This window comes from Vitis riparia, chromosome 12, assembly GCF_004353265.1.
Source record: "Vitis riparia cultivar Riparia Gloire de Montpellier isolate 1030 chromosome 12, EGFV_Vit.rip_1.0, whole genome shotgun sequence".
Taxonomy (NCBI): Eukaryota; Viridiplantae; Streptophyta; class Magnoliopsida; order Vitales; family Vitaceae; genus Vitis; species Vitis riparia.
In genome coordinates this window covers 19,352,154-19,379,634 of record NC_048442.1, presented here as the reverse complement: position 1 = coordinate 19,379,634, position 27,481 = coordinate 19,352,154, and the positions used below count along the sequence as shown (strand labels likewise).

General features: G+C 34.0%; 3 protein-coding genes across 5 annotated transcripts; all 3 read right to left on the bottom strand.

Moving 5' to 3' along the window:
• Positions 1 to 356: 356 nt before the first annotated feature.
• On the bottom strand, positions 357 to 4,311 carry LOC117927179 (nicotianamine aminotransferase 1-like). The gene is made up of 7 exons (XM_034846611.1): positions 3,951 to 4,311; positions 2,425 to 2,764; positions 2,126 to 2,344; positions 1,415 to 1,474; positions 1,169 to 1,324; positions 995 to 1,088; positions 357 to 626 (listed from the first exon to the last, which is right to left on the bottom strand). The coding sequence occupies exons 1-7, from the start codon at positions 4,220 to 4,222 to the stop codon at positions 508 to 510; spliced, it is 1,260 nt and encodes a 419-aa protein (XP_034702502.1). The 5' UTR covers positions 4,223 to 4,311; the 3' UTR covers positions 357 to 507.
• Positions 4,312 to 7,884: 3,573 nt separating this feature from the next.
• Positions 7,885 to 10,634, bottom strand: LOC117927377 (nicotianamine aminotransferase 1-like). Of its 3 annotated transcripts, none has more exons than XM_034846881.1 (7): positions 10,192 to 10,634; positions 9,573 to 9,912; positions 9,268 to 9,486; positions 8,987 to 9,046; positions 8,735 to 8,890; positions 8,555 to 8,648; positions 7,885 to 8,417 (listed from the first exon to the last, which is right to left on the bottom strand). In XM_034846881.1, the coding sequence occupies exons 1-7, from the start codon at positions 10,461 to 10,463 to the stop codon at positions 8,299 to 8,301; spliced, it is 1,260 nt and encodes a 419-aa protein (XP_034702772.1). In that variant the 5' UTR covers positions 10,464 to 10,634; the 3' UTR covers positions 7,885 to 8,298. The 3 variants fall into 3 exon arrangements, with proteins under 3 accessions (XP_034702772.1, XP_034702769.1, XP_034702771.1); XM_034846878.1 differs by having other exon boundaries at positions 8,332 to 8,417; positions 8,488 to 8,648; positions 10,192 to 10,555; XM_034846880.1 differs by lacking the exon at positions 7,885 to 8,417 and having other exon boundaries at positions 8,562 to 8,659; positions 10,192 to 10,555.
• Positions 10,635 to 18,874: 8,240 nt separating this feature from the next.
• LOC117927376 (tyrosine aminotransferase-like) lies at positions 18,875 to 21,404 on the bottom strand. Its single transcript, XM_034846877.1, has 7 exons — positions 21,052 to 21,404; positions 20,452 to 20,791; positions 20,151 to 20,369; positions 19,872 to 19,931; positions 19,611 to 19,766; positions 19,431 to 19,524; positions 18,875 to 19,274 (listed from the first exon to the last, which is right to left on the bottom strand). Exons 1-7 carry the CDS (start codon positions 21,321 to 21,323, stop codon positions 19,156 to 19,158), a joined length of 1,260 nt encoding a protein of 419 aa, XP_034702768.1. The 5' UTR covers positions 21,324 to 21,404; the 3' UTR covers positions 18,875 to 19,155.
• Between the last annotated feature and the right edge of the window lie 6,077 nt (positions 21,405 to 27,481).

Sequence of the window (27,481 nt, the reverse complement as noted above, 5' to 3'; positions counted from 1 at the left end):
ACCATATATATATATATATATATATATATATATATATATATATATATATATATATATATATATATATATATATATATATATATATATATCAATATATCATAAAAGCCTTTCTTATCATTTGGCATTGTACTCTGCTTGTACAACCCATACCATCAAAAACTGTTTTTTCTCATACCTTACTTCCACTTGCAAGATTATTAGAAGGCTGACAAATTTTATCTTGAAAGATATTGTCAATTGATTGATCCTTGTGTCCACAGTTTTCTAGTCATCCATTTTTCTTTCTTCCATCCAACATAATTTTCCATTCTTCCCAGTAGTTATTACACTGCTGATCCATATTTGCCACCAAGCTATTAGCACAGATCTTAAGTTCCGAGAAGTCGATACATTTAATAGAATTGTTCCCTCAACTTTTGAGGATACAATAACAGACAGTTTAATGTTTATTAGCACCTTACAGATCATGAGATTCAACAAACATTGAATTGATCTGAGATGAAGTCTTTATTCCTTCTTGGCATGCCTCTGGTAGAAGGCTTTGATCCTTCCAAGTCCATCTTCGAGAGAAGGTGGATCAATGGCAAAAGTTACCCGAAGCCAGTTCTTCATTCCCACAGATACACCTGCAACAAATACCCCAAAATTATTAGACCGTAGGGCTGCAACTCCGATGGGTTCAGTCCGGTTGATAGCTAATGCAAACCTAACCGGAATTAAGAAACAATTAATCTAAGTCCAACCCAACTCGCCCTTTAATATAAGGTTCTCAACCTTATTTTTCTAAGCTCAAATTGAGTTTGAGTTATATAAAATAATACATATTATAAATATTATAAAAATATCAAATCGGTCTAGAGTTAGGCTTTGGTTATCGGATCATTAACCCTGTTTAACCCAAATTGAGTTAGGTTGAAAAAATTTGACTCAATTCTGTCCAAACATCAAGTTGGGTCGGAGCATCCTAAGCTAACCAAGGTTGCTTGCTTCTTACCTGGAAGGACAATCACTGATTCCTCTTTAGACAGCTTCGTACAGAACTCTACATCATCATCAATGTCTTCCAATAGAGACAGGTTCAGCTTGACCTGCAAAGAAACCGTAATTGACAATAATCATCTCAATATTCTGAAGTGCAAAATATATCATGTTTTCTTTCTCCCTTTACCATTACAAACATGGATCCTTCCGGCTTTTGCGGGCAAGTAATGCAGGGGATATCCTTGATTCTCTCATGAATTATGTCTGCACATTCTCTAAGTATGCTGATGGTGTTTGAGAAGAAATCCTCTTTTGTTTTCTCCAGGATCTCTGGAACTGCACCCTGATAAATGAACCAAATCACTGATCAGAGTGTTCAATCTCTTTAAGAAATGAAGCACAGAAAAAAAAAATGGCATGCTCCCTTACAAACCTGAATAAAAGTTGCGGGATCAGAAGAAATATTGAGACAGCTTATAATGCTCTCAACAACCTGAGATGAAAAACAACAAAGATATAAGTTGAGTGTTCTATTACCAGGAAGTTTCCTACCTAGTCAATGTTTCCAATTCTACTACACATGGGATCATATACTGAAATTAAGTTCAAATTCATGCTTTATTACCGTATTCTTCTTGGGATGGTGTCAGAGTTTTCATTAAAAATGAGTAGGTTTATGTAAAGACCCACTCACACCCATGTAGATATTGTTTGCCGTAAGGCCAATGGGTCATCATTGTTTTAAAACGTGAGGAGTTCATTCATATATGGTGTCAAAAACTTCTTCCCCTATTTGATATGACCCGACAGTCACAATATTCTTGTTATGTCCCCTGAGAATAGAAGATCAGATAGGCAAACATCTCTTATATGGATGGATAGACATAGTTCCACACTAAGGTCAGAGATTAACTTTGATACTATTTGTGATAGCTCACTCCCTCCCTTATAAATATTAACGACTTTGAGCCCAATAAACCATTACAATTTTAAAATGCATGGTTACAGGGAACTTATATAGATATATATCGAGTACTCAAAACCTTTTCCCCTATTCAATGAGGTTATGTCCATACAATCCTAGAATTATATATGCATATTAAAATATGAAGACAAAAGAGGATTATAAGTGGCAGAAGAAGACCCCAGATTTGTGAAGGATGCCATTGAGGTCATTTGTCACGAGCCAACCGAGTCTCCAACCAGGAACAACCCATCTCTTTGATATAGAACCAACTGTAACGATAGGCACAATCGATCCAAACACTCCCATAGGCACAAAAGGTTTACTACCAAAAGCAAGATGACCGTAAACTTCATCAGAAATCACCATAATCCCAAGATTTCTTGCCGTTTCTGCAACCTGAAACTCAAAAAACCATTAACCAGCTTATGATAAATCAACAAGTTTATGATAAATGGAATGTTGCCACATTGGCCCACCTTCTTCAAGTGTTCATATGTGAAGACACTGCCAGAAGGATTGCCGGGGTTTACGATAACAATGGCAACAGTGTTTTCATCTGCAAGAGCTTTGACTGCCTCAAGATCAACCTCCCAACCCTGCTCTGGAAGAAGGTCAAAATGGCGGACCTCGAGATTGTCAGCTGCAGCTCGGGCTTCATAGAATGGGAAGCCAGGTCTAGGTAGGAGAATGTTGGCACCAGGGCGTGCCAGTACTCGTATCATTATTTCAATTGCCTGAGTACATCCAATTGTGAGATAAATATCATCTGGTGATAGCTGGTATGGAAGATCCCTAGAGAGATACTCTGCAACAGCCCTGTTAACAAAATCTAAGTATTAAGCATCTGGTCGAGTCGACTAATACGAAACTTTGTGAAATCATACAATTATCGCCATTGATTGCTCTTCAACGATTATTTGATTAAAAGAGATGAAATAATTGATATCATAAAAGTAACCTTTCACATGTTCCAACAGTTGGATTGTTTATCGATACTTTTACAAGAAAAGATGAAATGCATTTATGTCCAAAAGAGAAGCATTTTTAGACTCAAACATGGAAGAGATTACTTTTGCAATATCGGGACTATTTAATCCTCTTAATCAGCTCATGTCACACTCACAACAACAATAGCACCTACCATTTGGCCAGTACTAACCATAGGGACCTGAACTCATGTCACACTCAGAAGAAGTCAAAATAAGGAAACCATCTATGCTTGTTCACATATCACTCTAGCTACTACCATTTCTCTAAGGAAGCCCTTGTCAAATGGCAAGAAGATTTCAAAATGGATTTTTGGGAGAAAAGGGTTCCAAAATTCATGATCATAAACAAAAATCTCCAAGCCACCCGTGAGTGGGGTTTATGCCCACCATTCATTACTGCTGTATGAGGTCAGTGACAATGGCAACCTGGAATTGTCCAACTCCTTCCAAGTTCCGAATAAGGCCAGAGATTCAGAGGACTGTGTGCCAACTGTGACAACATGCTGCAGTGTCCTCATAAGAAGCAGACAAGCTTCACCTGGGTTTTGTGGCTGGAATCAACACTCGCTATCTATCAGATTTTGAACATTTTTTTTCCTAATGTTCGAGCAGTACACACTACAAACTTTCATACTAACAAACCCACATCGGAAAGCAATTCAGACAGAGATAATAAATAAATAAATACTGCATATAATAATTAATTTAACAATAATGAGGACAAAAAATTAAACAGTATAAATTTTGGAAAAAGAGAAAGAGAAAAGAATCTGACAGTATAGTGGGGGGCAAACAGAGCGACCTCCACACAAATATCTACGAGTATAAGACAAAATCTCCAGCTTCAAAATGCAAGGATTCAAGATTCCTCTATCAAAATTGAAATTTCAATATGTAGTAAGAAATAATATAATTTTTTTTTTTTTTTAGAAATATGTATATTTTTCTGTAGTTGCATCCGTACCGTACACGTGGAGAAAAGGGTAGCCAGATGAAGTGAAAGAAAGGCATACCTCCTGGCAGGGAGAAGACCGACGGTGGGGGCATACGAGTTGAACTTGGCCGACCGGACGGCGTCAGCGATGGCGTCTTCGGCCACCGGAGTAGTCCGGAAACAGGGAAACGCCGATGGATCGCCGTGGCCAAGAGGAATAACAGGCCTTTTATCTTCTTCACTGAGATTTGACATAACTTTGCCTAGAACTCCTCTTATGGTGACGGCGGCTGCCATATTCAGCTCTTGGTGTCCTTGGAAACCCCATCTCTTCTTTGATCCATTCTCCATTTCCTCCTTCTTTCTCTTTCCCTTTCTCTGGGGTTGTGTTGTTTGTTTCTCGGAATTTTAGAGCGAGAAAGAGAGAATTTACTGCAAGAGACTTGTCCACGTTCTTTCTATATATTATCTACGATTGTGGTTTGTTCACGAGGAGCCCGACACCTGAAGCGCACGTGTCATGGAAAACCTTGTAAAAAGATTAAAAATGTCCAAAAATAATATTTCAAAAACATTATATGAAACATATAAAGTAAATTACTTAATTTTCTATATTATTTTTTTTTTAAATATATTATAAATTTAATAACCTCCTATATATGTATATATTAATAAATGAAAATTAAATAAATAATTAATATAAGTTTTTTTACTAAATTTGTTTTAATAAAAATAAATTAACATATAACAACAAAACTTAAAAAAATAAAAATAAATTTGAAGTCAAAACTGTAAGCTTAACCTTTTTTATTTTTAAAAATATTAAATTTTTATTCTAACATTTTTATTATTTATTTTTTAAAGTGATATATTAATAAATAATCAAATCATAGTTTATTTTAGAACATAGTTTTTTTATTGGTAGTAAGTTAAATAATTTTTTTATTTTTAGTAATGATTTATATTTTTTAAAATAATATTTTTATTACACAACCTAATAAATATAAATTACATTTATGGAAAAAAAAAAAGTGGCCATGCTATCCTTATTGTTACAATCTTATGTATGTGAGAATTAGATGTAAATAAATGATTGCATTTAATATATATATACATATTATTTTAAATTATTTTTTATCATATAAATATTTGAAAAATAAATATATTTTCTTAATTTCGAAACTTGAATTAGCCAAAATGGGAATCATTAAGGCTATGTTTGGTTCTCAGAAAATTTGAGGGAAAATGCAAGGGAAAGAAAATATAAAGGAAAAATAGAAGGAAAGAAAAAGTGAAAGAAAATAAAAAATGGATTAAAAGTTGATAAATTATTTTTATTTTTTACTTCAAACTTATTTTATTTATTTTAACTCATCAATATAAAGATTAAATAATTTTAAAATATATAAAATTTTAATTAATTTTAATTATATTTTATTTTCTTTTATATTTTTCATAGGACAACCAAACATGAAAAAATCATTTTCTTTTGCATTTTTTTTCTTTCCTTAGTATTTTTCGGGAACCAAACATAACCTAAGAGTTTGTTAGGAGAGATTTTTCTTTGCTTTATATAAACTTTTTTGCTTAATTGGAAGAAAAGTACAGGTTGATCACTCTTTTACGTGACATATAATTTTGTCAATAAGATTTGAGAGTTCAACCATATCAGTCTTTGTCAAGCTTAGGGCGCAGCTTCCTGCTTCCTCATGCCTATGTCTAATTGCTTATTTATTTATTTTATTAATTATTAAAAAAAATTGAGAATAATTCTCAATTGTTTTCAAAAATAAATTTTTATTTGAAAACTTAAACTAGCATGTTTTTAGAACAAATTCTGGAAAAACTATTTTCTATCTTAGATTTGTTAACATGTTTTTTGAAACAAAAAATTGTTTTTAAGAATAATTTTCAAATAAGATTTACTCCTTCCTTTTTCAGGTTATACTTATAATGTTAAGTTTTTAGTTAAAACAGTCTTTTTATGGAAAAAATAAATAAATTTAACAATTTTGCCAAATTTATGTTTAATTTTTATTGCCATGTAGTAGTTATATCATTAAAAAAAAATTGAAAAATTTAAATCAAAGGCCAACACAATAAGACCGAAATCCTATGATGTTATCCCATATTAATGTATCCAAAGCATAAGTTTACTTTGACCACTCTAATTTCTTCAAAGTAATAACATCGAAGGCACGACCCAACCAATTAAGGTCAAGAGTGCATCACCGATAGAAGGAACGAGATGACATGTGCACACTGCGAGGTGGATTAGTTGACCCATCCCAAATCTCAATTACCAATTGAGGTTTTAATTAAAAAATAAAAATTCAATTGCTTATTACGGTTTTATTTTTTAACTTGAAACCTCGATTAGTTTAATTTGTTAAAAAGGATGATATGATGCTCACATGATTGGAAAGAGACCACATTTAACCCATCAAACCGGAGATTTTAAACCAAAATTCTATCATTTGAATCATTCAAAGAATTTATTGTTTATATATAAGTCATTGTCTTTTGTCTAAGTCTGTAACTTTCTTGATGTAACATTCTTGACAATTTGAAGTAGTGGAGTTGTCTTTTGGGAAAAGGTGGGTGTACATTATTATTAGGGGCAATTACAATGTCTTCCCATTTATAAATAAAGACAAAGTATGCTACGTATGTGATGTGATGTAACGCTTTCTTTTTGAACCAAGATAAACATAAGAAATAAAATATTGAAACACGATCTTTTATAAGTATGGTGCATTGGATGCATAAACAAAGGTAAGACAATTCAATTTCTTTTGTCCATTCTAGATATGTGAATAACATAATGTCTTTTTTTTTTTTTCTAAGTCTTTGAGGGTAAAGGCCTTTTCCATGATAATGAATTAATGATAAGGCATTGGCAATGGGTAGATGAAACTCAATTTAATGGGAGTAGGGATATTTGAATAGAACGGCAAAATAACTTTGAAATTGGAAACATGGTTCCGCTTGAGAAGTATTTTCAAAGAAAGTTGTGAAAAACAATTTTTAAAAATTGTTCTTTAATGTTATCCTTATGGGCCGCTCACAATCGTCTCCTAGTGTTATTTAGATCATAACAAAATAGCACAAAAGTTATGTGGTCTAGTATTTACCGGATGGACATAAATCAATCGAGTACTACACATTCCTGCTTGACAAGCATTAACTACAACAGGTATTGAACTATCATGATTGGCGTAACCGTTATCAAGCTAAAATATTAGTTTTTTAGGTTCATCAAAGCATGACAACAATTATGGATCAACAATCATTGACATTAAAGACAATAACGCTCAATTAAAGGCACCATTAAAGCACCTAAGAAGGCATTAAACTTGGACAAGATTAAATAACCACTTTTGGACACAAGAAAGGTATACCGTCACTTTTCCAAGAAATCTATCTTGCTCAAGTCTTCACTCTTTGAAACTTGGTTTTCCTCACACCATTACAACTTTATTTGTCTCCTCACTATCATAACTTCCTCGATCTTTCTCGTACCACACAACTTTGTTCATCTCCCTCACCATCACATTTTTGTTGTTTTTTTTTTCTTTTTTTCTTTTGTTATAAGAACTTCATTTTATCATATGACAAAGTCAAACAAAGTGAAACAACTTCTTCATATCATGTTGCATCATAATGTATCGTAATTAACTTTTATTTACAAAGAACTTAATTGGGGTTAAGTTTTCAATTGTAATAGTCACTTGACGGGGATAAAAAAATTCCAACAACATCAACTAAAATCTAGGGATTTGGACAGAAAAAAAAAAATGTTCATATTTCATCTATAGTGAAGTTTGGATAGTAATTGCATAAGACTGCAAAACTGGGGGAAATGAAGTTAGATCAGAGATTTAGCCAACAACGGTTTTCAATCCAAACTCATCTTTGGCATTGTAGGAATTCAAATGAAACTGCAAAAAATCTTTAACAAAAAACAAAGAGAAAGATTGAGAATGTAAAGGATCTTGGAGAAGAAAGAAGAATGAGAGAACTTCCCTCTGTAATTTTTTAAATGGATAAGACTCTGATGTTTCTTTATCCATTGATCTCTATTCTAGGGTTTGGGCTTCACAAAAAAGGATCAATGAATAAAGAAAGATTACAGAGAGGAAGAGAGCTAGGTAGCACAAATGAGAGGAAAATGGATTAGAAAGGAGAGGGAAAGAAGCTTAAAAATCTGGAAACTGAGTCATTTCCACCAAGAAGGATAAGCAAGAGAGGTCATTTTTCCAACTTCAAACCCTGCAAAATTACCATTGAAGGCTTAAGGAAATCATCCCAACAACATCAACAATTTACATGGGAACTTAGATGGAGAATAAGATCTAAGGTGCAGTATTTGAACAATATGAGTCATGACCCCTTCCTTTTTGTCTCTTGATGACAATTTTTAAGTCTTACTGCTTCTTGGCATGCCTCTGGCAGAAGGCTTTGATCCTGCCAATCCCATCTTCAAGGGATGGAGGCTCAGTGGCAAAAGTTATACGAAGCCAATTCTTCATTCCCACAGCAAAACCTGCAACAAAGCCCACAAATTACTCCACCATCCTTCAATCTGTAAGCAAAGTGTATCATATTTTGCATACCATTTTCAGTTTTCATATTCTCAATTTGTTAACCCAACTTCAAAGACTCAGATTCTTTGCTTCTTACCGGGCAAAATAATCACCGATTCCTCTTTAGACAGCTTCATACAGAAATCCATATCATCATCAATGTCTTCCAGTAGAGACACATTTAGTTTCACCTGCAGTGGTACTATAATTGAAAATTTCTTCAACTCCATATTTTAATTTGAAGCAACTCATAATATCTCATATGCTCTTCCCTTACCATTACAGACATGGCTCCTTCTGGCTTGTGTGGGCAAGTAATGCAGGGGATATCTGCAAGTCCATCAAAGCATATGTCTGCAGTTTTTCCGAGTAAGCTAATAATTCTCGAGAAGAAATCATCTGTCGTTTTCTCAATGATTTGAGGAACAGCCCCCTGATAAAAAAACCACATGATTACTATACTGAAGAGCATAGATAACAAACATAATTTATATACTTTCATCAGAAAAATGTATGTTGAATCACAAACCTGAATGAAGCTTGTAGGGTCAGCACAAATATTGAGATAACTCACAATGGTTTCCACAATCTGAGAAGATAGACAAAAAAGATGTAAGTTTTAGTTTGAGAAGTGCAGGAAAATCAGACCAGAAATATAAAGATCAGATACTATTTACAATTTTTCTTGCATGTCCTGCAGTTCATTGCAGTATATGAATGGGGTTGCTCCATGGCACTATGTAACAAGAACAAATTTGAAGTTTTGAGAGAGAGCAGTAAATTAGGGTGGTCAGGGAAGAGAGGGAGGACCCCGGATTTGCAGAGGATGCCATTAGGATCATTGGTCACAAGCCAGCCAAGTCTCCAACCAGGAACAATCCATCTTTTTGATATAGATCCAAGTGTTATAACAGGCGTGATCGACCCAAATACTCCCATTGGCACAAAAGGATTACTCCCAAAAACAAGGTGGCCATATACTTCATCAGCGATCACAAGAATTCCGAGCATTCTTGCAGTTTCCGCCACCTGCAAAATCCCTAGCTGGAACATCATTTTCCATTACAAATTAATTATAAAACCATGTTCCTAGAAGATAGCTTAGCCTAGCCTACCTTCTTCAGATGCTGGTGTGTAAAGACATTGCCACAGGGATTGCCGGGGTTGATGATAACTATAGCAACAGTGTTCTCATCTGCAAGAGCTTTGACTCCCTCCAGATCAACCTCCCAAACCTTCTCGGGAAGAAGATCAAACCGACGGAATTCCAGATGGTTAGCTGCATCAAGAGCTTCATAGAACGCATAACCAGGTCTTGGGAGAAGAATGTTGGCACCAGGGCGAGCAAGGACCTTTATTATGAGTTCAATTGCTTGTCCACATCCAACTGTGAGATAAACATCATCTGGGGAAAGCTTGTATGGAAGATCAGTGGAGAGATATTCCGCTATAGCCCTTTTAATAAAATGGAAGTATAAGCCTCGGGTTGAATTGATTAATCTGAAAATTTTGCTGAAGGAAAATGACAGTCTTTTCTGGGACTGTCCAGAAAACTTGGAGCATGTTGCAGCCAAAAACAACTATTGCTGTTCTTAAAAAGGGAGAAGGAATGGAACTAAAAGGGAATAGAATTAAAAGGGCATAGAAAATATATCATATACTTCAAAAATGGTGTGAAATCATTTCCAATCTCTCCGATCAAAGGGGATGCAGCAAGAGAGGCCAAGACCCTACCTCCTCGCTGAAAGAACGCCGACGTCGGGGGGATAGGAGTCGAATTCCCGTGACCGCACGGCGTCGACAATGGCCTCTTCGGCCTCCGGAGCGGTCCGGAAGCAGGAAAAGGCAGATGGGTCACCTTGGCCAAGAGTAATGACAGGCCTGCGATCTTGTGGATTGAGATTAGATATAACTTTTCTCAGAACTCCCCTCACGGTGATGGAGGCTGCTTTGTCCAATACTTGGTTTCCCCGGAAACCCCATCTCTCCGCTGCTCCATTCTCCATCCTCTTCCTTTCTTCCTCCAGATTTGAGTTGTACTGTGGTGGGGATCTTAGTGGGAGAGATTTTTTTGTGGGAAATGTGGTGCGGTGGAGTGGAGCCGAACCAGTTTTCTTTGATGCCTGTCTGCTTGCCCTCGTGTCCTCGACAAAACGACAATCGTAACAATTTGGAAATGTAAATTGATGATTCTGAAGTTGGTGCGTGACCAATGACGATCAAGTAGCAACTTGGAGAAATGCACAGGGACGAAATGTGAGAGTTCAATCCAACTCAATCCTTAACTGGAGGTTCTAAGTCCAAGGTCGGTTTCATTCAGGTTAAATTGAATTAAAATTATTTTAAATTTTTTTTATGTGTTTATATAAAAATTTAAATAATAAATAAGATAAAATTTTAATACAAAATATATATATATATATATATATATATATATATATATATATATATATATATATATTTATAAATATATCAAATAAGCATATAATATAATATAATTTTATATTTTATCTTTATTTTAAAAAAAAAATAAATATTATTGTATATGATAATATATATTACAATTATCATAAAAACGTTAAATCAGATATGAGATTTGTTAATATATATTACAATCCCGTTACAACTTTTTTGGAAAAAAGCTACGGCATCCTTTTCTTCGTCTCAAAGGGTGAAATGTGTGATAAGGAAAAATCCTAAGATTCACAATTTATAAATTTTTTATATAATTAAATATTGAATATAATTTTAGAAGAAAAGAAAATATTTTAAAATTTTTCAATAAATATGATAAATATTCAAGGAATTCTTTTCTTTAATTCTTAAGTTAGATTTTTTCACTTATTCTACCTAATAGCAAAATTCTAATATTTATTAGCCTTAATTAGTTACTTCAACCATATTTTCATGCTTATATTTTAGTATATTCAAAAATGAGGAGAAAAAATAACAACAAATAAAAAGTATGTGAAGCATTTTTCCTTAATATATGTTTAATTATAAAATTCTTATCCCCCTTTTATTTTCTCACTTTAAATAATAATTTAGGTTATAATTTGTTCGAAAAAATTGAGGGAAAATGTAAAAGAGAAAATAGAAGAGAAAAGTAGAAAGCAAGAAAAAACCAAAAAAAAAATAATAATTAAAATTAATAAATTATTTTTATTTATTATTTCAAACTCATTTAACTTATTTTAACTTATTAATATAGATATTAAATAATTTGAAAATGCCGTAACTCTAAGACAATTAAACATGGAAAAATTATTTTCCTTCATTTTTTTTTCATTTTTACTTTTCGGTTATATCTGGTTCTCGAAAAATTTGAGGGAAAATATAAAGAAAAGAAAATATATAAAAAAAAAGGAAAATATAAAATAAATTAAAAGTTGATAAATTATTTTTATTTTCTATTTCAAACTCATTTTACTTATTTTAACTCATCGATATAAAGATTAAATAATTTAAAAATATATAAGTTTTAATTAGTTTTAATTATATTTTATTTTCTTTTATATTTTTCATAAATAACCAAATCAAACATGAGAAAATTATTTTATGTTTTTGTATTTAATATTTTTTTCTAGGAATTAAATATTAGTGTTTTTGGGAAAAATACGAATGAAAGAAAATAAAGAGGAAAAGTAAAAAAAAAAATTAAAAATAGGTTTAAATTTAATAAATTATTTTAATATATTTTTCATACTCATTTTACTTATTTTTTTATTATAACAAAATTAAATAATTTTAAAATATTTAAATTTCAAATTAATTTTAATTATATTTGACTTTTCATAGTAAAATCAAACACGAAAATTATTTTACTTAACATATTTTTTTTCTTTCCTTAATATTTTTTTTCATAAGATATATAATTTTATTATTTTTAATATAAAACGAACTCCACTCTTTTACTTTTTGTAAATTTTTTTTTGCCTTTTTGTTTTCAGCGTTTACCATTGATGGAAAAAGATGCTTGCAAGGCGCTTTCAAAGGGACAAAATCAAGTCAATTTTCAATATTAATAGAATTAAAGTTGACAAATTTTCGAAGCAAACAATCTTCTATGGTAGGAAATTAAGGTGTGGTTTGACCACTTATTTGAATAAGTTACTTTAATTTTTTTTTTTCTGTTTTGATTTTGTAAAAACATTACAAAATTAATATATATAATATTAATTAAATTTAATTCAAACCTTATTGAAAATGAAAATAGTTTTGTAATTATAAATAAATTATAAAATAAATAGTTTTTAGTAAAACATGAATAGTAACATTATAATAAAATTATAAATTACATTTTTTATTTTAAAAAATTACTGTTTAGTATATATTAGAAATAAAAATATTAACATTTTTGTAATGAAAAATAATAATTATTATTAATATTTTATTTAAAATGAATAATGAATTAAATTTAACTTTTTTTTACATGTAAATTCAAGTTTTTTATTACATGCACTCATTTATTACTCAATTAGGAATATAATATTTTAAAATATTTTCATTTAATATTTCTAATTAGATTAATTTTTTGTTCCAAATTATTCTTAAAAATTAAAATACTTATTAAATAATTTAAATTATTAATTATGTCTTATTTAATTTATAATCTATTTATCTAATGATTTTTTTTTTAAATATAGTTATAAGTTTAGAAGGAATAATATATTGGTTTTGATTTATTATTTATTTTAGTGGTTAGATTTATTTTTAAAATTTTAAATTAATTTTTAAAATTCATTAATAAATTCAGTGAAAAGTTTGAGAAGAGGGGATAACAGAAGAAGGAAAAACAGAGAGAGAGGAGGAGCAGGTAAAAGGAGAAACTCAGAGGGATCTTGTTTGGGTTGGAGGAAGAAAAATAGAGTGCTAGAAGCCCAGTCAAATTTGCTAGAGGAGGAGTGTTCCTGGGTATGGTTACTACGGATCACAGTTCTTTTCATTAATAATCTCTTCGTCTACAATTTTTGGATGTTTCTAGGCATTTGTTGTTGTTTGGGAGTAGATGAAAGAAGCTTCATGTCATCCTATGGATTCAGAATTTCATTGCAAACTTGATATTGCTTTATTTTTCTATTCATGTTGGACATAACTTTGAGACTGAATCTGACTATATATCGACGTTTGCTGCTTGGTATTGGATAATCACACTTTAATTCTTGTTCAAAATTCATCCTGGCATGTTCAGTTGTTTCAAGCCCATTGACAAATAATGAAATGTGGCTTGTTTGGCTACCCACTCCTTGTCTGCCTCTTCTCGGTTTCTCTTGCGTTTCATTTCTATGCTTCTGTATCTGTATCTCTTCCCTTTTCATTATTTGGTGCCCTGGGCTATGGAGGTCATAGTAGCATGAGTATTTCAAGAGAAGTGGGAACTTTGTGAAGACCGTGTACAATAAGGATTGCTTGTGGTCTCGTCAGATGTAGAGATTTTTATTATTATTATTATTATTATTGTTTCTAGGGGGCTCTCTGCTTGTAGTATTCTGGGTTGGTATTCAGCAGTTGCATTCTCATCTGGGAGAGACAGGGAGAGTTGGGTAGCGATGGAGAGGATGAGATGATGAAGATTGATCTTGAGAGAGTTTTGTCACTGAGTAAAAACATCCAAGATTGAAAATGATGATCTGTATATTGAACTATTGCATGGATTCAAGCCTTCAGTGATGAACTTCCCACGTACAGAAGTATTCTTTCCAATGACCGTTGTTTCTATATTGGGACCCCCACAAGAAAGGCTATTTCCTTTGTGCAGAAACTCCTGATGCAACCAGAGCTTGGGTATTTACTTTGCATGCAACATAGTTGGTTCTCAAGGCACCCTTCAATCCGAAGGACAGCAGAGAAAAGATGACTCAGATCACGTTTGAGACCTCTAGTGTGCATGCCAAGTCCCAGTCCCATGCACGAGCCATATTCCACCTTGGGTACATGCATGAGCATCAAGAAGGAAGCTTGCTGAACCACCTCAAGCATCATAGCTGGAAATAAAGATCAGATACGGTCTATAATTGAAGCTGACCTTTTTCTACCCCTTGTTTATCTGCTTCAAAATGCTGGATTTGATACCAAGAAAGATGATGTTTGGTGTTGGTGCAATGCCAATCGGATTTGGGTCCGTCTAGCTTCCCTAAATTTAGACGGACTTTTTCCTTGCACAAAAGGATGTCCAAACAAGTGGTTCGGGCACGCCCCTCCGAAATTTAAGTAAAAAAGTAATAAGGACAAGTCCAATTATTTTGAATGACTCTGAATGTGCGTACCTTTTTTATACTTTTCAAGGGATTTTTATAGAACAGATGACACCATTGCCATAGCGCTGATGGTGCATTCATGCATTTTTTGTGATGATGATTGTCATTAGGATGAAAATCAAGTCTTAGCAAGAAAGTCAACACCATCATCTCTACGCAGATTGGGCAATCATATCAAACAAAATCTATTGATTTGTGTCATTTCCTGATTATCAAGCAAGAGTCTCGAACCATGTAATTGATTATACATTTACGTTTGTCAATGTCGCTGATTACGCATAGCAATTACTAGACATTGACTTTGAGGCGCAAATGTTGTCTAGGTCGTCGCTTAGGTACTGGATATGATTATCCATTTGTTTAATGTATGAAATCTCTAACTATATTGTTTGGTCCGTCTAGAAATCCATTATGTCTGACATTTAGAAATAAGGAAATCTCTCTCTTTCTAGCTACGTCAAACGGATCTTGTTTTAGTTAAGATAGATTGCGCTCAAACCGATCATCTACTTATCTTTGATGGACCAAGGGTTTTTTATTTGGGGAGGACATCCGGAGGGAAACCCCACACTTAGTCATTTCCAAGGTTCCTCTTGGTGGGACCCATGAACAAATAAAGTTCTTTTGTAAACAAGGGTATGGTATTAAGCCATCATATGATCTTATCTGTCCCGACCCAAGAATTGTCACCATCTGCCTTTGTTGGAATAGAAACTTTGCTGCATGCACGCCTTGATATGAAGACCACGGTTGGAGATCACTCTCAAGGAAGAAATGCAGGATGGTTTTCTTACATCGGTACATTGAGGATTGCACGGAGGAAATAGAGTTCACTGAAACTGAGGGCAATAGGAATGATGTTATGTCTGAGTATCAGCAACACCTGTGCCTGCATCTTGGAAAAATTCCCCTGCACCCGAAAGAAGTTCACAGGAACCTAAAAGAAAGTTTACAAGCAAGGCCAAAAAGTCAGCTCAATCAGTCCCTCCGGTTGCACCAAGGATTTCTCTGCACTGTTCTGCTGCCTCATTTCAACCACAGGTGGGCCCACCTGTGACTGTCACCCATGCGGTTCCTGCACTAAGTCCTCTGCCAAGCCACATTCAACTTGCTGCCACAGCCTTACCTATTATTGAAACCCAACATTTAGATGCTGGGAATTCAGTCAAGGAGCAGGTATTAAGAGTAAAAATTGTAACTGGGAGGATCCTTGAACCCATTCAATGCCAAGGGCTGATGGTGTTGGAGCCCAGTCTGCCTTGCGTGTCCAGTCAGCTTTGATCACCAAACCAGGACCAATCAATTCAAAACTTCTATCCCACTTTCATAAGTGGGAAGACAAGTGCCTTATTGCAGGGTAGTTCTGCACCGCCATCTCAACAACCTCCTGGTTTTGTTTCAGGAATTGAGCCTACTACTCAAACCCCTAAGCCTGTTTCTCAGGCAGCACCTGTTCGTTCTCCTGAAAAATCACAGGCTGCCACCAAGATCAAATCCCGTTGATCCTCATAGAAAAAATGTCTCTCTTCTGGAGGAATATTTCAGTGTTCGAATTTTTGATGGAGCATTACAGCGTGTTGATGAGCTGAAGTCTCCTACATCTCACATGGCCACGGGCTGCTCTGATGGTACTTTGAAACTATGGAGAAGCAACTCTTTTAGATCATCGAGCCCTCATTTTCTATGGGAGCTTGTGGGTATGTTTGTGGCACATCAAGGACCCATCAGTGCAATATCTTTGACTGATTGCGGTCAGAAGATTGCAACCATCTGCATGGCTGGTCATTTAAGTACTGCCACCACTCTTCGTATATGGGAGCTGCTTCATTCAGCAGAAACTAGAAACTGCCACGGTGGATGAAAAGACTAAGATATTTCCTGAGATTGTTCCACATTCTCATACTTCGATGGCTGATGTCTTTGGTAATTATCATACAGAAATTTTTTGGGCATGGGAGAGAAATTCAAAGAAAGGCACTAGCCAGCGAACTTACCGGCCATGTTCCGCCCCTAAGCCTTCAAATGCCACAACTGCTTTACCTGAGGATGAATTCAGGAAGTTTGAATTACCTGTTAAGAGTGGTGGTGCTCAAGTTAGAAGCAACAAGCAAGGATTTGGCTTTAGCCTCGTGAAGAGGTTCTACAACTTGATAACAAAGCTGAAGACAATATGGCAAAAGGGAATGCAGATGTGGGAAGAATTGGAGGATCGGTATCTGAGTGAACTGAGCAAACCAAATAAGGTCAAAAGCCAGTTGCAGAATATGGATTTGGACGGACTTGTTGTCATTGGTAGAGTTGACTCGGATACAAATGCTTGCCTTCTTGCTGAAAACTCTAGGACGCTCTGGTGATTGGATGCCCGAAGGCTATTGGTGGTCATTTGAAATGCAAGGAGGGTCTCACAAGCTTTGAATTTGATACAGCATATATGCAAGATATATGCAGAAGTGTTTGGGAATACATGGCCACCCCTCAATGCTACCTCTTATGCATGCACGTGCTCCACCTCGTTTAGGTGTGCTGTTCACCACCTTTCGACCCCATGTCTCTTTTGTCACATGCAGTTTCTGCAAGCTTTTATTTGCCATTTTTTAGTTTCCTTTTTTATTTAATAAATTCTTGTCTTCACTTAAAAATTCCTCATTAGAAGTCTTAGGTCACTTAAATCCAATTTTTAATAAATTATTTGATGTCAAATTTCCTTCGACATGCATTTCCTTATTTTTCTTGATTTTTTAAATATTTTTTTTTCTCAATTTTTTTAAATAAACATGAATAAATTTTATATTTCCAAAAATAATGAAATTTCCTCCATATTTCTATGATCCTTCTTCTATTATCATTAGAAAGATAGAATTTATAAAATTAATTCATGAAAATAAATTGGACATTGGTTAGGCCAACATATGTGATTCTCTTTGGATTATTGTTTCTAATTGCTATGCTTGCTGAATAATAAATGCCTCTGCCTTGCTCAATGATATACATGAGAATTTTATATTTGTTATTATGCATGAACCCGTTTTCCATGAAGCACTCAACTTGTTGCTCAAGTATGCTCCTTTCCTCTTTTATTCATTTGATTATTTTCTGATACATACTTTAGGCAGAATATATCATGTCCATTGCTAAGTATCCATTGATTAACCAACCAATTTTCATGTTTGTTTTACCTTGATTAGTAGAGACTTAATTTTAAAGTTTAGAGGGGTGTTATGACTTATTACTATACTTTTCAAATAAGTAACTTAACTCTCGAATTTAGTTCTTCACAGACTTGTCTTTCCTTTTTAAGGAGTAATATGTAGTTTTCTTTTTTTTTTCCCTTTAAAAATAAAACAAAAATTAATGACGACTCCAAACATTTTTCTAAAAATCAGTTTTTTATAATAAATAAAAAAAATGAGTCTTACCATTGAATGGGAATTCATGTGAAAAATGTGAGTCCACGAAATAACGACTCCATTAAGGATCATGAAAGGGTCAAACTTGTACTCAAGTTGAAACAAATGTGACGTTTGATTAGTTGATTAATGAATACCTCCTCTTGTACTTTTCTATACTAATTGAGTGTTCACAACACATTGAGAGTTTTGACATGATGATTGTCTATGCTTGTTCGTTATATTTATTTGAGATCTTGACATGTTGATTTTATTGATATTGCCCACCTTAGCATGTTGATTTTTCTTGTTGTGTGTTTATCATGCTTGACATGCACATTCCCATTGTTTTAACATAAAGTCTTTTTTTAAGTCTTTGAAAGAAAAAACATTTTCCATGATAGTGAATTAATGATCAGACATTGGATGGATGAAAATCAATTTAATACGATGGTCAAAATAACTTTAAAATTGGAAAAATGGGTTCTGTTTAGGAAGTGTTTTAAAAAACAATTTTTTAAAATCATTTTCTTTAACTTGTTTTTCCCTATATTTTTAAATGTCCCAAAAATAAAATTTTTTATATAATAGTTTATTTTTAATTATTCTTCATATATCTATAATTATTTTTTAAATTAATCCTTAGAAAATAATAGGAAACAATATTTAAAAGATATTCCCTAAAAATATCATGTTTTCCCTAATTAAAAATATAAGGACTTCACCGGAAAAGAGAAGGAGAGAGGAAGCTAGACAACATAAATGAGAGGAAAATGGATTAGAAATAAGAGGGAAAGAAGTTTTTGAAGAAAATAAAGAGGCTTAAAAATCTTCAAAATGAGTCGTTCCCACGGGGAAGAATAATCCAAGGAGGTCATTTTTCCAACTTCAAACCCTATAAGATTACCATTGAAGGCTTAAGGAAATCATCCCAACAACAGCAACAACAACATAGTTTTACATGGGAACTTAGATGGAGAATGGGATCCAAGGTGCAGTAGTTGAACATGAGTCATGACCCCTTCTTTTTAGTGTCTTGATGGCAATTTTAAGTCTTACTGCTTCTTGGCATGCCTCTGGCAGAAGGCTTTGATCCTGCCAAGCCCATCTTCAAGGGAGGGAGGCTCAGTGGCAAAAGTTATACGAAGCCAATTCTTCATTCCCACAGTAAAACCTGCAACAAAGCCCACAAATTACTCCATCCTTCATATCTGTAAGCAAAATGTATCATATGTTGCATATCATTTATTCATTTTTTCATAATATTTGCAGTTCTCATATTCTTAATTTGTTAACCTAACTTCAAAGACTCAAATTCTTTGCTTCTTACCGGGCAAAATAATTACGGATTCCTCTTTAGACAGCTTCACACAGAAATCCATATCATCCTCAATGTCTTCTAGTAGAGACACATTTAGATTCACCTGCAATGGTACTATAATTAAAAATTTCTTCAACTCCATATTGTGATTTGAAGCAACTCATAGTATCTCACATATTCTTCCCTTACCATTACAGACATGGCTCCTTCTGGCTTGTGTGGGCAAGCAATGCAGGGGATATCTGCAAGTCCATCAAAACATATGTCCGCAGTTTTTCGGAGTAAGCCAATAATTCTTGAGAAGAAATCATCTGTTGTTTTCTCAATGATTTGAGGAACAGCCCCCTGATAAACAAACCACATGATTAACTAATGTGTTTGGTCTCCCTGGGCAAACCCTAGGGTGTATATATATATATTCATCAGGAAAATGCATGTTGAATCACAAACCTGAATGAAGGTTGCAGGGTCAGCACAAATATTGAGAGAACTCGCAATGGTTTCCACAACCTGAGAAGACAGACAAGAAATGTATAAGTTTTAGTTTGAGAACTGCACGAAAATCAAATCAGAAATATAAAGATCAGATACCATTTACAATTTTTCTTGCATATCCTGCATTTAATTGCAATATATAAATGGGGTTGCTCCACGGCACTATGTAACATGAACAAATGTGAAATTTTGAGAGAGCAGTAAATTGGGGTGATCAGGGAAGAGAGGGAGGACCCCGGATTTGCAGAGGATGCCATTAGGATCATTTGTCACAAGCCAACCAAGTCTCCAACCAGGAACAATCCATCTCTTTGATATAGATCCAAGTGTAATAACAGGCGTAATCGACCCAAATACTCCCATTGGCACATAAGGCTTACTCCCAAAAACAAGGTGCCCATATACTTCATCAGCAATCACAAGAATTCCGAGCATTCTTGCAGTTTCCGCCACCTGCAAAATCCATATAACATCTTTTTCCATTACAAATTAATTATAAAACCATGTTCCTAGAAGATAGCTTAGCCTAGCCTACCTTCTTCAGATGCTTGTGTGTGAAGACATTGCCACAAGGATTGCCTGGGTTGATGATAACCATAGCAACAGTGTTCTCATCTGCAAGAGCTTTGACTCCCTCCAGATCAACCTCCCAACCCTTCTCGGGCAGAAGATCGAACCGACGGAATTCCAGATGGTTAGCTGCAGCATGAGCTTCATATAACGCATAACCAGGTCTTGGGAGAAGAATGTTGGCACCGGGGAGAGCAAGGACCTTTATTATGAGTTCAATTGCTTGTGCACATCCAATTGTGAGATAAACATCATCTGGGGATAGCTTGAATGGAAGATCAGCAGAGAGATATTCCGCTATAGCCCTTTTAATAAAATGGAAGTATAAGCCTCAAGCTGAATTCATCAATCTGAAAACTTTGCTAAAGGAAAATGATAGTCTTTTCTGGGACTGTCCAGAAAACATGGAGCATGTTGCAGCCAAAAACAACTATTGCTGTTTAAAAAAGGAAAAGGAATAGAACGAAAAGGACATAGAAAATATATCATATGCTTCAAAAATGGTTTGAAATGATTTCCATTTCTCCGATCAAAGTGGATGCAGCAAGTGAGACCAATACCCTACCTCCTCGCCGTAAGAACGCCGACGTCGGGGGAGTAGGAGTTGAATTTCCGGGACCGGACGGCGTCGACAATGGCCTCTTCGGCCTCCGGAGCGGTCCGGAAGGAGGAAAAGGCAGATGGGTCACCTTGGCCGAGAGTAATAACAGGTCTGCGATCTTGTGGATTAAGATTAGATATAACTTTGCCCAGAACTCCCCTCACGGTGATGGAGGGTGCTTTGTGCAACACTTGGTTTCCCCGGAAACCCCATCTCTCCGCTGCCCCATTCTCCATCCTCTTCCTTTCTTCCTCCTCCAGATTCGAGTTTTACAGTGGTCAGGATTTTAGTGGGAGAGAGAATTTTTTGTGGGAAAGGTGATGGGGTGGAGTGGAGTCGAACCAGTCACGCTGGTAGAGTTTTGTCTCTTTCCTTGTAGTATGTCTCCTTGCCCTCGTGTCCTTGGCAAAACGACAGTAGTAACAATTTGGAAATGTAAATTGATGGTGTTGGAGCTTGGAGTAGGTGTGAGACGACTGACGAGAACTTGTGAAGGTTATTAGGGTTGGTGGCTAATCCGAATGAAGACACAATCTATTCAAGTTTAACCTAGCTGGATCCTTCAGTTGAGGTTCTTAATCCAAGTATGATTTCATCTCATCTCTTGAAACTCGAGTTAAATTTGAATTCACCGAGTTAAAGTCAGACAGTATGATTCAAAATCCAACTATAATATTTTTATTAAAAAATAAATATGATTATATGAAAATTTAAAAAGCAAAAGGATAAAATTTTAAGATAACAAGAAAAACTAAAAATAAATTTATATATCTTTTTTAAAAAATTGAATAAGTATATGATATAATATAATTTGATATTTTATGTTAAAAACTAAAAAAAAAAAAATGAATATTATTGTATAACATTATATGTATTACAAATATTATAAAAGCATTAAATCAGTTTAAATTATTTAAATGGTAGTCTCCCTCGATCCAAATCGATCTAACCAAACTCAAGTCTAATCCAAGTGTTAAAAATGATTGTTCAAATTCTTCCAAACATGAGATTGAATTGGGTCAATTCGTCTAATTTGCACCCTTACTCATACCACATATTCTTTTAAAAAAAAATCAATATAAAATAAGTGAATTAGTCTTTTCATAAAAACTAAACTTACTTTTTAATGTTCATTTCTCAAAATAAAACAAGTGATAAAAAGTATCATATTCTTTTTTATTTATTTATAAGTGTTATCCCAAAATTTGTAACAAATTTATTTGTATATTGATTTTGAGTTTAATTTTATCCTTAGATTTATTACACTTGATTTTTTTTTTTTACCCATTCATACTTTTTAAATCTTAATTTTTGTTATTATTGTTTTAATTTTATTTTGTATAATATATATATATATATACCTTTTTTTTCCACTCTCTCCCATACCTACCCCCAAAACCCATTAGCATCCCACTTTCTTCTCTTCTTTGAAATTGGGTAAGTTCTTATTTCCTTATTTATTATTTATGTATTTTTATTTTCTTATTATTATTAATTCTTGATCTCTACGGTGCATTATTTATAGATATAGAATTTGGGTTTATGGATGTATTGCATTTGTTGGTTAATTTAAGATTAGGTCAATTACATATTATTTATCTTATTTGAATTTGGGTTTATTTCTCATTGGTTATTTATTTGGGTTTATTGGATTAAGCTTGAGACATTATTTCCTTTGATCTTATATATTATTAATATGGGTTTGGTAGTTGATATGAATTTTGAGCTCATTTTTTGTAGGTGAAATTTGTTGGATTAGTTAATAATTGGTATGGATTTTGCCCATTTAAATTATTTAATTTGGCATGAGACAATTGTGGCGTATTTTAGATGTTATTTTGGGTTTGCATATTAAATTTTGGTTGATTTTGATTGTGAATTTAGTTTTGTTTATTAAATTGGACTTGGATGGTGGGATATGAAATTTATGCTTAATTGAATTTATTTTAATTTTTATACTTGGGTTTGACTAATTGTATTTGTATTTTAGTATTTAATTTGAAAATTTTGGGCTTGACTAACTATTGGGCTAAATTTTCTCATTTGGGCTCATTTTAGAGGATGAAATTAATTGGATTAATTTGAAGTTTGAATATGAGCTTAAATATTTGTTTTGAACTTTGGGATTTTTTAAACTTGTTTGGGTACACGTTTTATTTTTTAGTAATCATCGTAGAGTGGGGTCCACAATAAGTAATTTTTTTTTTTTAGTAATACTGTTTTAAAAAAAAAAAACTACCACTCCTAGGGTGGAGCGGAAGTTGATGTCTCGTGGGTTGCTGCATGTGCTTCCACCATAAGAATATTCATTGCCACTAATATGCAGTTTTTAATTTCACTTAAAATATACAAATATTATAAAATAGATAAATAAATAAATAAAAGCACAAGACAAGGAGAGACAAGGGTAGACTAGCATATATTAATGAAGAAATTCGATCACGTGACTTTAAATCATTAATTAAATAATAAAGCATTTAATATTAACACTCACCAAACCTTCTCCCCCTTATTAATTTATCATTCAATCCCCTCTACAACTTTTAAGGAGAAAAGAAAGGTGATCATTTTCTTCAATGCACAATTTATAATATATATTTTTTTTACATAATTTTATAAGAAGATAATTTTTTTAAAAATTTTAACTTTTTTAGTTTTTTTAATAAATATGAAAAATACCTTTAATCTTATAAAGGGACAAAATCAATTTTCAATATTAATAGAATTAAAGTTGACAAATATTCAAAGCAAACAATCTTATAAGGTAGGAAATTAAGGTGTCATTTGACCACTTATTTGAATAAGTTATTTTTTAAAATAAAATTCTGTTTTCATTTTGTAAAAACATTATAAATTTAATTTATATAATATTAATTCAAATTTTATTAACAATGAATTAGTATTTATAAATAACTTAAAAAATAAATAGTAATGTTATAAGAAAATCATAAATTATATTTTTTTTATTAAAAATTTACTATTTACTATATGTTAGAAAGGTAAGGATATTAATGTCTATGTAGTTTTTTTCTAAAAAAAAATGAATAATAATCATTTTAAAATATTCATTGTTAATAATATTTTATTTAAAATGAAAAAAAAATCTAACTTTTATTAAAGAATTTAACTTATTAATTAAATCTTGTTTAATTTATAATCTATTTACCTAATGAGAAAATTCAAGAAATATAGTTATGTATATAGAAGAAATAGTAAAGTCATAATTCAAAATATATCAACTTTGATTTATTATTATTTTTTTAGTGGTTAGTGTCAAAAGGTAGTCTTTTTTCTTATTTTTCCTTGTGTGTTGAATACAATACTATATAGATTCAGAGCAAGGAACCTATTCTAGCCTATACATATCTTGTGGCAAAAAATAAGGCCATCCCTTGAAGTATGAGATTTACATAAACAGATTTCTATACTTATCTCATTAGACAGCTCACGCTAACACTCCCCCTCAAGTTGGTGTATAGATATCTTTTATGCCCAACTTGTCAAGTGAGTTGTAGAAATTCCTTGCAGACACTGCTTTTGTGAGTACATCAGCCAACTGGTCTTTTGATTTGACAAATGGAAGCTAAATAATCTTTTCTTCAAGGTTTTGTTTGATGAAGTTCCGATCCACCTCAACGTGCTTAGTGCGATCATGTTGAACCGGATTGTGGGAGATAGCAATGGCCACTGTGTTATCACAGAACAAGTTCATTTCGGAACTAACACCGATCTCAGCTAGCAGCTTTTTCAGCCAAATGAGCTCACATATTCCCTTGACCATTCCCCAAAATTCAGCTTCAGCACTAGACAGGGCAACTACTTTCTGTTTCTTGCTCCTCCATGTAACTAGGTTGCCTCCCACAAAAGTAAAGTACCCAGCAGTGGATTTCCTGTCTGTGATGTTCCCTGCCCAGTCCGTATCTGTGTAGCCAGCAACCTTCAAATGACCATTCTTTGAGAACATAAGCCCTTTCCCCGGAGAGGACTTCAAATAACGAAGGATTCGCATTACAGCATCCATATGGTCTTCACTCGGCCGGTGCATGAATTGACTCACTACACTCACAGCATAAGCAATGTCTGGCCGAGTATGAGATAAATAGATGAGTTTACCCACTAACCGTTGATACCTCTGTTTGTCCGCTGGTACCTGGTCTACATATTCTCCAAGTTTATGATTTTGGACAATTGGAATATCAGCAGGCTTACACTCTAGTAATCCCACCTCTGCCAGCAAGTCTAGTATATATTTCCTTTGGGAAAGAAATATGCCTTGTCTTGACCTTGCCACTTCAATGCCCAAAAAATATTTAAGCCCCCCAAAGTTCTTCATCTCAAACTCAGTTGACAATTGATCTTGAAGCCTGGATATTTCTTCTACATCATCCCCTGTAATTATCATGTCGTCTACATAGACTATGAGGGCTTTTATTTTTCCCAGTCGATGTTTTAGGAAGAGAGTGTGGTCAGAGTTGCTTTGTTGAAATCCATATTTCCTCATTGCCGAACTCAACCTGCCAAACCATGCTCGAGGTGATTGCTTTAGTCCATACAATGCTCGTTGTAACCTACATGCGATCTTTACCTCTGATGTAGCAGTATAGCCTGGTGGAATATCCATGTAAATCTCCTCTTCAAGATCACCATGGAGGAAGGCATTTTTTACGTCAAGTTGGTGCAATGGCCAATCTAAGTTTGCTGCAAGAGATAACAGAACTCTAACAGTTTTTAGTTTTGCTACAGGTGAGAAAGTTTCCTGATAATCTATACCATGTTTCTGTGTATAACCCTTTGCTACCAACCTCGCCTTGTATCGATCAATCGACCCATCTGCTTTATATTTAATAGAGAAAATCCACTTGCACCCCACTGTCTTCCTCCCTTCCGGCAACACACTCAAAACCCATGTATTATTTTTCTGCAACGCCTCTAATTCTTCTTTTATAGCTTGAGCCCATTTCGGATCCGAGAAAGCTTATTCAACCCTACTCGGAATCTGACATGAGGAGAGTGTATGTGCAAAAGCTCTGAGAGGTTCAGATAATCTTTGTGTAGACACATAATTGGCTACTGGATACTTGGATCGTCGTTCTTCTATGTCTGGGGAGTATCGATTTGGAGGCTTGCCTCGATTGTGTCTGAAAGGTAGAACATAACCCGCAGATGTATCTATAGCATTAGTTTGTAAAGGTGTGGTAGGAGAGCTTACCTCAAGAATATTCTCAGTAGGAGGGTCGTTGGGTACTAAAAAGTGAGGGAATACATCAGATTCTGCATCTTCCGATGATTCAGGTACTGGTGCAGCTTCAGTTCTCAGAGGTTCAGGTACAGGATCATGTTCAACCATGTCATTGTCATCATTCGGATGTGTTGGATTGTCACCAACGTCTAACACTTCAACATCAGACCAATTTCGTTCTTCACCATAGATCTCCCCCTAAAGAGGGGAATTGGATATCGGTGGAAAAAAAATTCATATTCAAGGAAGGTGACATCCATGGTAATGTAGGTTCTTTTAGCAATGGGATCGTAGCATCTGTATCCCTTTTTGTGTACTCCATACCCCAAGAATAAACACCGGACAGCATATGGGTCCAACTTAGTTCGTTGATTTTTATGGAGGTGAACAAAAGCAACACAACCAAAAATTCGGGGAGGAATCATCAAAACAGTCGGTAAGGAGACATGATAAGAAAGCACCTTTAGTGGAGTCTGAAATTGTAAGACTTTGGTGGGCATGCGGTTCAGGAGATACACGGCTGTGGTAACAGCATCACTCCAGTATCTATTCGGCACATGTGCATTGATCAATAGAGCACGGGCAGTTTCTAAGATATGCCTATTTTTCCTTTCAGCAATACCATTCTGTTGTGGGGTTTGTGAACATGAGGTTTCATGGAGAATACCATGGTTGTTGAAGTATGGCTGGAATTGTTGATTAACATATTCCCCTCCATTGTCAGAACGAAGGATCTTAATTCTTGCAGAGAATTGTGTCTGAACCATGGCATGAAATGATTGAAAAATAGAAAATACTTCATCTTTGTGTTTTAGGAGGTAAAGCCATGTCATTCGTGTGCAATCATCAACAAATATTACAAACCAACGATGACCAGAAGACGTAGTTACTAGTGAAGGTCCCTAAACATCGGAATGTATTAAATCAAAAGGAATCATACTTTTATGCATGCTCATGGGATAAGAAGCCCTATGACTTTTGGCTAAGATACAAGTATCACATTTAAAATCTAAATGTGTTACATTTGAAAATAACCCAGGTAATAAGTGCTTCAAATACCCAAATAATGGATGCCCAAGTCGATGATGCCATAACCAAATCTGCCTCTCCTTATTACCAACCTTGTGGTGCATGTGATTTGCTCTTCCCGAACTG